Source organism: Cebus imitator, unplaced genomic scaffold (assembly GCF_001604975.1).
Source record: "Cebus imitator isolate Cc_AM_T3 unplaced genomic scaffold, Cebus_imitator-1.0 Scaffold57, whole genome shotgun sequence".
In the NCBI taxonomy this organism is placed as follows: domain Eukaryota; kingdom Metazoa; phylum Chordata; class Mammalia; order Primates; family Cebidae; genus Cebus; species Cebus imitator.
In genome coordinates, this window is record NW_016107372.1 from 1,993,063 (window position 1) to 2,003,286 (window position 10,224).

Here is a 10,224-nt window from a genome sequence, read left to right on the forward strand (position 1 = left end):
TTTTATTTGTATTTTTTGATATGTAGTCTTGCTCTGCTGCCCAGGCTGGAGTGCACTGGTGTAATCTTGGCTCACTACAACCTCTGCTTCCTGGGGTCAAGCGATTGTCCTGCCTTAGCCTCTTGAGTAGCTGGGATTACAGGTGCCTGCCACCACACCCAGCTAATTTTTGTATTTTCAGTAGCGACGAGGTTTTGCCATGTTGTCCAGGCTGACCTTGAACTCCTGTACTCAGGCGATCCACTAGCCTTGGCCTCCGAAAGTGCTGGGATTACAGGTACAAACCACCGCGTCCGGCCCTCTGCCCTTCTTTTTCTCAGAAGTGATGTGGGTTCAGAAATCCTTCTCCATTTTAGTGTTGGCGTGAAGAGAAGCCACTCTATGGAGTGTTCTTTGAAAACTCTAAACGGCTGTCTTGGGGGAGGGTAGATGTGGTGCCTGTTTCCGTGGGAAGGGTGTGTGCATGTGACAATTCTCTGAATGAATGTGGACTTCTGCTGCGCTTGCTGCCCCTTTTGAGGAGGCCCTTGCCTCTCTGAGGACTGGCAGTTGTCAGCTGGGGGCTGTGGCAATGGAGCCGAAGCTGGGAGCCCTCTCAGGCCACCAGATAGGTGGTTCTTGCCTCAGTCATGTCATTCTCTAAGCCACAAGTTTGGCCTTTCAGAATTAACTTTTGTATTGATCCCTTGCGGTTTAAATGTATTTTTCCCTTCTTAAAGCATGTATTAAAATTCTTATTTGTGACTAGATCCACCTCAGGTGTTTTAAAAGTTGATTTCAGAAACATGCTTTGAATGTCTCCTTTGTTCAAGGGAATACAGTTCTTCTTGTTGCATAATTCTTGAGGTGACGCCCATTCCACAAGGCCTTCCTAAAAATAAATCAGAAACAAGATAACAACATCGTGGCTAAACAAGAAGCTCACATCCCTCCCTTATCACACGTTGCTTTCCAAATGTTGATCCATCTATCTGTCCACTTTTCCAACTTTTTTTTTAAACTCCCATCATACAGCCTATGTTCCTCGACAGTCTATGAATAGAGCAGTGAACACAGTAGATAAAAGTCCCTGCATTCATGCAGCTCACATTTTTTGTAGGAGAGGGGTAAAAAAGAGATTACTTTAGATTTCACAGTGAGGGAAGGCTTCTCCTAGAAGGTAGCATTTGAGCAGAGAATGGAATGAAATGAGGAAGAGAGCCATGCAACGTCTGGAGAAAACGTGTTCCAGGTGCAAAGGTCCTGAGGTGGGCATAAACTTGATATAGTCCAGGGACAGAAACAGGGTGAGGATGGGAGGCTGCAAGGGAAGGGAAGGTTTGTGGGAGGAGAGGAAAGGGCCTGATCAAACAGCTTTGTCTGCCGAAGAAGGAGTTTGGATTTTACTTTGAGTTGATAGATTGTAAATATTGTAAATTAATTATTGACAGTTTAAATATTCTCTTCAGATACAAATCCATTGACTGTCATCTGAGATTCTGTGAAGGAATTGGCAAGTGATAGCATAGAAATAAGGTGGGATTTTTGAAGCTTCATTTGATTCAACTCCAAATCCCTTAATATTCCGTAAGGAGTTTGTTGGAAGTTGCTTGATGGGAATAATTAGCAGAACGAGTAGCCGTTTTACCATGCAGAGTTCTATCCATGTGTGTTTTAGTGTGTGAACTCATTTTAACAAGAGACCGAGGGTCCCCTTTCTCTGTCATTTATTCTGTACTGAATTCTATTTTGCAGTCAGCCCGGAGAAGCCAGGAGTATATCAGCTAGAGATCTAATTTTCTCTTTATCACAGAAACAAATCGTAATTGAATAGGTGCTGAGAATATGTCTGAACCTTTGTGCTATCTCAGGAGGAGCAGGTGATTTTTTCACATCATTTTTGTAGCGTGTCTCTAATTACCAACACATGGCCATTCAGAGGTCAACAGCAAAGGACTCTGAAATAAACACTTTTCCTGGACCATGAACACAATTTAAACACATATAACTGAGTTCTTCCATCTGGCGAGGGAAGGGGTCACATTTCTCTGTAAGCACCCTCCAAAATAATGAGATAAAAAATTTCATAAAATTCTGCTTACGTCCCCACCACAGTCTATTCTAGCTAGCAATTGTCATGCAAATGGATCATTTTGGAAGCCTTTAATTAAATAGTATAGTATCACCTTGAAAAGGATTGTTGATCAGTTAGGAAATTGAGAGACATCGGTCAGCACATCTTCAGGGCAGACAAATTGGGCAGTCTTTTTTTCATGAGGAAACCTTGCAAAGGTCCAGAATGTAGAAAAGGAGATTCCAATTCAGATTCCTAATATCATTTGACAGCTAAGAATGTCAAAGTTGCTATCTTCCTAATGAGTTTCAACTATTTTTTTTTGCCCTAGAAAATTCCTGTAAATAATGGGTTCCTGAAATCAACACAATTGGGCGTTCTGGGTTTTGAGGAGGCTGTTCTCCCCTTTGTATTTTCTTTCTGGGAGCCTCTTATCTGTGGTAAGGTTAACACTGGGATGACCTTGGTGAATATCTCCCCCCGCGCAACAGCACAAGTAGTTAAGGCGTGTATTCCACGGGAACCGCATTTCCATTAGAGCAGTTGCTCTGAGACACAGAGCTAATTTCCCAGCGATGGCACCACTTTTCTTATGAGGGAATAATTGACCCATTTATGATCTCGTTTCAGCTTGTTGCGGATCCTTGTGCCAGCAACCCTTGTCACCATGGCAACTGTAGCAGCAGCAGCAGCAGCGATGGCTACCTCTGCATTTGCAGTGAAGGCTATGAAGGTCCCAACTGTGAACAGGCGCTTCCCAGTCTCCCAGCCACTGGCTGGACGGAATCCACCGCACCCAGACAGCTTCAGCCTGTCCCTGCTACTCAGGAGCCTGACATAATCCTGCCCCGCTCTCAGGCAACAGTGACCCTGCCTACCTGGCAGCCGAAAACAGGGCAGAAAGTTGTAGAAATGAAATGGGATCAAGTGGAGGTGAGAATGTTATATCGTGTACATTTTTACATTAGAAACTAGAAATCTTTTTTTTTTTAAATTGTACTTTAAGTTCTGGAGTACGTGTGCAGATCTTGCAGGATTGTTGCATAGGTACACACCTGCCATGGTGGTTTGCTGCCTCCATCCGCCCGTCACCTACATCAGGCATTTCTCCCAATGTTACCTCCCCAACCTCCCCACCCCCCCACAGCCCCGCCCCTGGCCTCCCACTCCCCAACAGGCCCCAGTGTGTGACGTTCCCTTTCCTGTGCCCATGTGTTCTTATTGTTCAACACCCACCTATGAGTGAGAACATGTGGCGTTTGGAGAAACCAGAAATCTTAAAAATGATTCCAGGGGTTCCAGTATCAGCAATTAAAAATGAAAGAATTTTAAGTTTTTTTTTTTTTGGAATGGTATTCACATGTATTTCTGTGAGATAATCTTAGATTTTGGGGCAGACAGCTCCGTGTAAAGTTGTGTAAAGGAACATGTCATAGGACCCTCCATTGTTGACCTAATTTTCCTTCCTGGGAGTGTATCTTACTCTGTTAAGCCTGCTGTAACAAAAACGCCACAAGCTGGGTGGCCTGTAAGCAACAAATGGTGTTAGTCCATTCTTGTGTGGCTATGAAGAAATCCATGAGGCTGGGCAATTTATAGAGAAAAGGCCTGTAAGCAACAAACGGTGTTAGTCCATTCTTGTGTGGCTATGAAGAAATCCATGAGGCTGGGCAATTTATAGAGAAAAGGGGCTCATTGGCTCATTGTTCTTCAGGCTGTATGTGAAGCATGGCACTAGCATCTGCTTCTGATGAACCTCTGGAAGCTTACAATCATGGCAAAAGGCAAAGGGGAGCCAGTGTGTCACATGGCAAGAGTGATGGCAAGAGAGAGAAGAGAGAGGTCCCAGAAAACAATTTAATCTCACAAGGACTCACTTATGACCAGGAAGATGGTGCTAAGTCATTCATGAGGAATCCGCCCCCATGGCCCGAACATCTTCTACCGGGCCCCCCCTCCCGCACTGGAGATCACATTTCAACATGAGATTTAAAGACACACATCCAAACCATATCACAGACATTTATTTCTTACAGCTTTGGAGACTAGGAAGTCCAAGATCAGGGCAGATTTAGAATCTGGAGAGGGCCTCCATCTTCACAGCCCGAGTCTTCTCACTGTAACCTCACATGGGGGAAGGTGCTATAGAGCTCTTTCAGGTGTTTTACAAGAGAACTAATCTCATTGGCCAGGCCTGTGCTCTCCTGACCTAACCACCTCTCAAAAGCCCCAACTCTTAATACCATATCATAGTGGAAGTTAGGATTTCACTCATGAATTTAGGGGGGTACAAACATTTGACCACAGCAGAGTATTATGCCCAGTGATTTTTTTTGTTATTATTTATGTTCTATTTTTGGTATTTCAATGGGATTTATAAAAAAGAAGCTGTCAATGACTTTTGAAATATTTTCAGAGTGCATTATTCTGAAATGAATGACAAAGAAACATCCAAATTTAATTTATCCTGGCAACAGAAAATTCCATGTGTTGGAACTTTGCCTGTCTGAGTTTGAGTTTGGCTGTTTTATCTTCAAGCTCTTCAAAAGTCTCATTCTGAAGATTTTTCAGTAGGCTCTTAGAAGTTGACATGAAATAAATTTGCTGGCTAGAAAAGTTGGGGAACAAATCCAAATCACGAATTTGAAGTGGCACTGGAAAGTGTAACTCCATTCTACATCTTATACTTTCTGTGTATGACATCCATATAAACATGTGTTGGTATATTATTATTACAAGTTTCATAGTTTAAATGAAAAAAAAAACATAGATTTTTGCATAGCATGTATTAGAGTCAAGGAATGTGTCTAGAAATTTCCCTTATTGTTGTAAAGGAGATAGCAGCATTTCTCCATTTGTTTTCTTAAGTGATTCTAACCAGTTGACGCACTTTTTTTTTTTTTTTTTCCCCATTACCACACAATTTATGAAGGCAACATCCAGACTACAGGGCAATGCTTTTAGTCTACCTAAAAAACTGTGAACTTGTTCTGATTTCAGACTTTTAATAAATGCTTTGAAGTTGTGATGTTAATGCCTTTTTGCTGGATGACTCAGTTCTTGAATGTGAACTAGATTCGATTCAAGTTTATCAAGGAAGCGTCCTTTAAAAAAAAATTTCTCCCTAACCAGCCATTTCAATCTATTGATTTAAAGTCATGTTATTTTATAGTTGGTAAATGTAAAAAAGGAATGCCTCATCTTCCTATATCTTGTGTTATTTCTTAGGCTATTCATGAAGCAGGTTTAAAGTGCCAGAAGAAGACATGTTAATATGTATGTCTAACCTGACGGAAACCCAGAGGTATATTATTATCCCCTCTCCATGAAGTAATGATGCTTTGGAAACATAAAGTTATTTGGCATCTTAGAGGCTTGGGTAACAGCCATCTGTTATACAATTTTAACAAGTTATGCTCACATTTTTGAATATCAGTGGTGGGCTTTGTCCATAGAATTTGATTGTAGGACATTCTGGAAAATAAGTTTTAAGTGAGGGCTATGGAGTAAAATTGCTGAGAGTTTCTGTATTGTTCTCAATTAATTCTGTGGTGGTGAATACTTTTAATTCATTTTAACTTCATGAGGGAGGACGGTAATTGTGGCATGAGGAGTAAGTGGTAAATAGGTCAGGAGTATCTCATTGGACATAGCTCAAGGTTTTTTGCGATATGCTTTTTCATAAGCACAGTCCTCCCCCACCAATTGAACTTCTTCTTTTTTTTTTTTTTAATACACATCAATATAATACTTTTGGGAAATAAGTTAAAAGTGAAGGTATAGCCTGCAAGGAACAAGAAAGGCAGTGTTCAAGCTCCCGAGCCTCAGCAAGTGCTCCTGGGACCCAACAGCACAGAGAAGAGTCATCACACCTGAAACTTCATGCCCTCTGCAAGTTGCAGGCTGGCTTGCCTAGTCATTAGGCTTTTACCTCCTGTTCGTAAGTTAGTCCTTGAAGTCTGCCTCCTGGTTACCATCAGGTTAAGCATAGTGCAAAGGCCAATGACCGCTTGTTAAATGAATGGAAAAAGAGCAGGGAGTGACATCTGCTTTCTTTCCTGAAATATCCTACTGATCAGTTTTAACAATCCCTGGAATTTGTAGTTTGCTCTCAGGGAGGCTGTTGTATTTCAGAAAATCAAGTGGCAAAGGCTTCATTTTCTTCTGAGTTTGTAAGGTTTCACTTCTTCTTCTCCTGTGTAGGCCTAACCCCGCATCATCAAAAGGGATGAAGGAAATCAGCATGGGATTTCGCTTTGTCTTATTATTTTATACTGTAATCAATCCCAATAACATGCCTTCTTTTTCCTTCCCAGGTGATCCCAGATGTTGCCTGTGGGAATGCCAGTTCTAACAGCTCTGCAGGTGGCCGCCTGGTATCCTTTGAAGTGCCACAGAACACCTCAGTCAAGTAAGAAAATTCTTAATTAAAACTGTGAATAGTGATGCTATGACCTGTTTGTGGGGTTGTGTCCATCCATGGACCTGGTGTGTAAGTGGCCAGTCAAGTGAGAATCATGAACAGATCCCATGGGTAGACGTGGCCTCTGCCATTTGAAAACTAGAGGAAGCAATTTCAGAGGAGGTGACAGTGAGGGTCGTCAGGATGGAGACGTGGAATTGAGAAATTGGACTGTATGAGTCTGGTGTGAGGTGACAAACCGTGAGGCCTTAGAGAAGATCCCAGCCAGATTCCTTGTCTCTCAAATGCTTTTGCTTCCCAAATTATTGTCCTCTTAAGATTTTAATGGAACATCAGTTACATTCAGATGCATAATTTGCCCCAAATTTAAAATCTACTTATGATTTTATCTTTATTTTTTACAATTTTCTCTTTAAAAGCAAGCAGACGAGAAGGGTGTTTTGTTTTAAATTCAAGCTCTTTCAAATGACAGGGTCCATTGCCACCGGTGGGGAAGAGGGAGAGGCAGAGGGAAGCAGGGCAGGCTGAGACCTGATGTGTGCGGTGCTTCATGTGAGGCTTAAGTCAGCAGGTGCCCAGGAGCACAAAGCTGGGGGTGGGGATGGGCCAGCGTTAGGGTGCCCCAGGCCGGCTGAGAATCCCCCACTGCCCCTTCTCTGTTGTTGTTAACTGGTGCCCTCCCCACATCTCCCATGCAACCTAAGGGGCATTTGCTCTTCTGTCTTTGGGGATTTTTAGAAGGCTGGGAACGTGTGTCCTGGTTAACCAGTTTGATGACCTTTTAAGGGGCCTGTGGGCACTATAGGTCTCTTCCATGCCTCCATGGCCATTTTTGTCTACCTGGCTTTCTAAACAGTGCATTCCCTGAACATGTTTGGAAGAGGAACTTCGTTACATTGCTCCTGCACCCTGGCTCCCCCCCGCCTTGAACTCATTCTGGCAGGGGAAGAGCCTGGAAGGGCTGCCTGGGAATTCCTTGGGCTCAGGAGGAACACCCCATCGGGAGAGGAGGGAGAGGTGGAGTCTGAGGCAGCTTCGAGCTCTACCAGCAGGGGGACCCCGGTCCTAAGTGTTTCTTTCACTGCTCAAACTACAGCTGAAACCCCTACCGTCCTGGGCTCGTTTCAGGAGCAGGATCTCTAGTTTCTTTTACTCTTATGAAAACATCTCTCAGCCCTTTCCTGTCCAGATCGTACTATCTTACCTTGATAAGCCTTTCTGAACGTTCTGACCTTCTATCTCTTTAAATGCTTTTGTTTTTTTTTCCTTTCAACAAACCTGCCATTCTCTGAGACTCCCTTGGTGTGCAGAACCCGACAGAATTAGCAGAGTCTGACTCAGACTAAGTGAGATGGGAGTGCCGAACCACCGACCTCTGGGCGCTGAATTCACCTGTGGGGGTTACTAGCTCCTTACGCTTTCATTTCCTCATGAATGTAGTCACTGATCAAAGCTTTACTGAGCCCCTGCTGCACGCCAGGAGCTCGGTGCTGGGGGAGCCGCAGAGTCTACTGTGCTCTTCTCCAGGAGCACTGGGGAGAATGGGCAGCTGCTGAGATGTTGGGAAGGTGGTCAGGGGTCTCTGGGAAGACCCAGATACGTGCGCTAGAAACGCATTTCCAAGGTGGAGAAGGAGACAAAGCTTGGGAGCTGAGAAAGAACTGGGTTGGGGAAGAACTGGCAGCTCCTAGTTGCTGAAGCATTGGACTGTGAGGAGAAAGGCAAAGGGCATCTGGGGCTGGGGTTGACGGGTCGTCTATGACATCTGTGTGTGTGTGTGTGTGTGTGTGTGTGTGTGTGTGTGTGTGTGTGTGTGTGTGTTTTAACTGAAAATGAGCCAGGGGAGGCCTGAAGTATGGGGAGGTGGATTGTGTGATGGTGCATGTGTATGTGTGGGAGGGTTTAGGGGGACGGTGACACACTTTTGCAGCATAACTCACATGGCTGTGTTGGGTTGCAGTCCACGTTTATAACAAATGAAAGCAAAACTCTTTTTATATTGTGTGGCTATGGAAGGATTAGTTGAAAAGAGAACCCAGCATACTCTTTGACTGTTCATCAGAATGGTTACTCAAAGGTGAGTTGCCAGTGACTCATTTTGCGGTACACGGTGAACCAGTGGGGGTGTGCCCAGTTATGGTAGATGCCCGTGTGTCTGTTCATGCCATCGATTTCCTGGTACCTTGGTGGATGCACACATCATCTTTGTACTTATTTTTAATTTGAAGGACTGGTTCTAAGATGCATTTTTCTGAAAGGAGCTTTCTGTTTACGTCATTCCTGTTTTCAGGATTCGGAAAGATGCCACTGCTTCACTGATTTTGCTGTGGAAGGTCACGGCCACCGGATTCCAGCAGTGCTCCCTCATAGATGGACGAAGTGTGACCCCGCTTCAGGCGTCAGGGGGACTGGTCCTCCTGGAGGAGATGCTCGCCTTGGGGAATAATCACTTTATTGGTGAGTTACCAAAATCATCTGCTCAACACTGTATCTGATTCAACCCAACCTTGGTTTGGTGTTGAGACAATAGATAGGAAATTTTGCTCAGATAATCTGAATTCTAGCCACCAATACTCTTTCTTCCACTTTTGGTAAGGTTTTAGAATAAAAACTGGATTCTAGCATGATATTTCTTTCTTTCTTTTTCATTCTTTTTTTTTTTTTGAAACTGAGTCTTGCTCAGTCGTCCAGGCTGAGGTGCAGTGGTGCGATCTCAGCTCACTGCAACCTTTGCCTCCCGGGTTCAAGCAATTCTTCTGCCTCAGCCTCCTGAGCAGCTGGGACTACAGGCATCCACCATCACACTCGGCTAATTTTGTATTTTTAGTAGAGATGGGGTTTCACCAACTTGGCCAGGTTGGTCTTGAACTCCTGACCTCAGGTAATCCACCTGCCTTTACCTCCCAAAGTGTTGAGATTATAGGCATGAGCCACCGTCCCTGGCCCTGATATACTATTTCTAGTGTAGCTTAAAGTGGAAAGGGCGTGGGCTCTGGAGTCCAGTCACTGTTCCAGCCCTGGTGTACGATCTTTGCTGCTGAATGCTCCGGCTGTCAGTTTTTTTTGGGGGAATCTTTCATCTGCTTTTTTTCCAGGAATTGTGGGCAACTTGAGGTGTTGGATGTTGGTCTCTCAGGATATCCTTTGTTCCCATTTGATTTTGGCCTGACTTAGGGCATTCAGGGACAGCACCTCACAGTGACTGGCCGCTGCAGAGCCTGCAACTCAGAATTAACTGGTGGGATTACCGCTCTCTTTGGGGCCTCTCTCCTCCATAGCTACCCCTCCTATATGAGTCACTTCTAACTTTTTACTCTCTCTTGAACTAGCTGCTGTAGTTTAACCTTCTCAAACAACCACATGTCCAATTAGTTGTTTTCTAATTCCCCAGCCCTGGTGTAGAAATAGCCGCCAGAAAAAGAGACCCTCAGTATTCTCTCCCCCACCCACTGCCTCTTGCTTGGACACTTGGACAGTTTCCAGAGAACTACTTTTCCCCTAGTTTAGCATTCTACATCCTTTCAGTTGTCTTTGTTTCTCATCCAGCATATAGTACGTTTGAGGTTGGAACTTCAAACCCTCCCTCCCTCCCTCCCTTCCTTCCCTCCTTCCCTTCTTCTTTCCTTCTTTCCTTCCTTCCTTTGTTTCACTCTGTCGCCCAGGAACTTGGAACTCTAGTTTCTCCTTTTTCCCTTCCCTTCCCTTCCCTTCCCTTCCCTTCCCTTCCCTTCCCTTCCCTTCCCTTCCC

The 10,224-nt window shown here is 44.2% G+C and overlaps 1 protein-coding gene across 1 annotated transcript in view; it reads left to right on the forward strand.

Annotated features, from left to right (window-relative positions):
* DNER (delta/notch like EGF repeat containing) overlaps window positions 1-10,224 on the forward strand; it is a 370,265-nt gene that overhangs the window by 125,848 nt on the left and 234,193 nt on the right. The window contains exons 2-4 of the mRNA XM_017529081.1: window positions 2,684-2,986; window positions 6,370-6,464; window positions 8,767-8,933. Of these exons, the coding sequence (XP_017384570.1) occupies window positions 2,684-2,986; window positions 6,370-6,464; window positions 8,767-8,933 (565 nt within the window). The remainder of the gene's footprint in view (window positions 1-2,683; window positions 2,987-6,369; window positions 6,465-8,766; window positions 8,934-10,224) is intronic.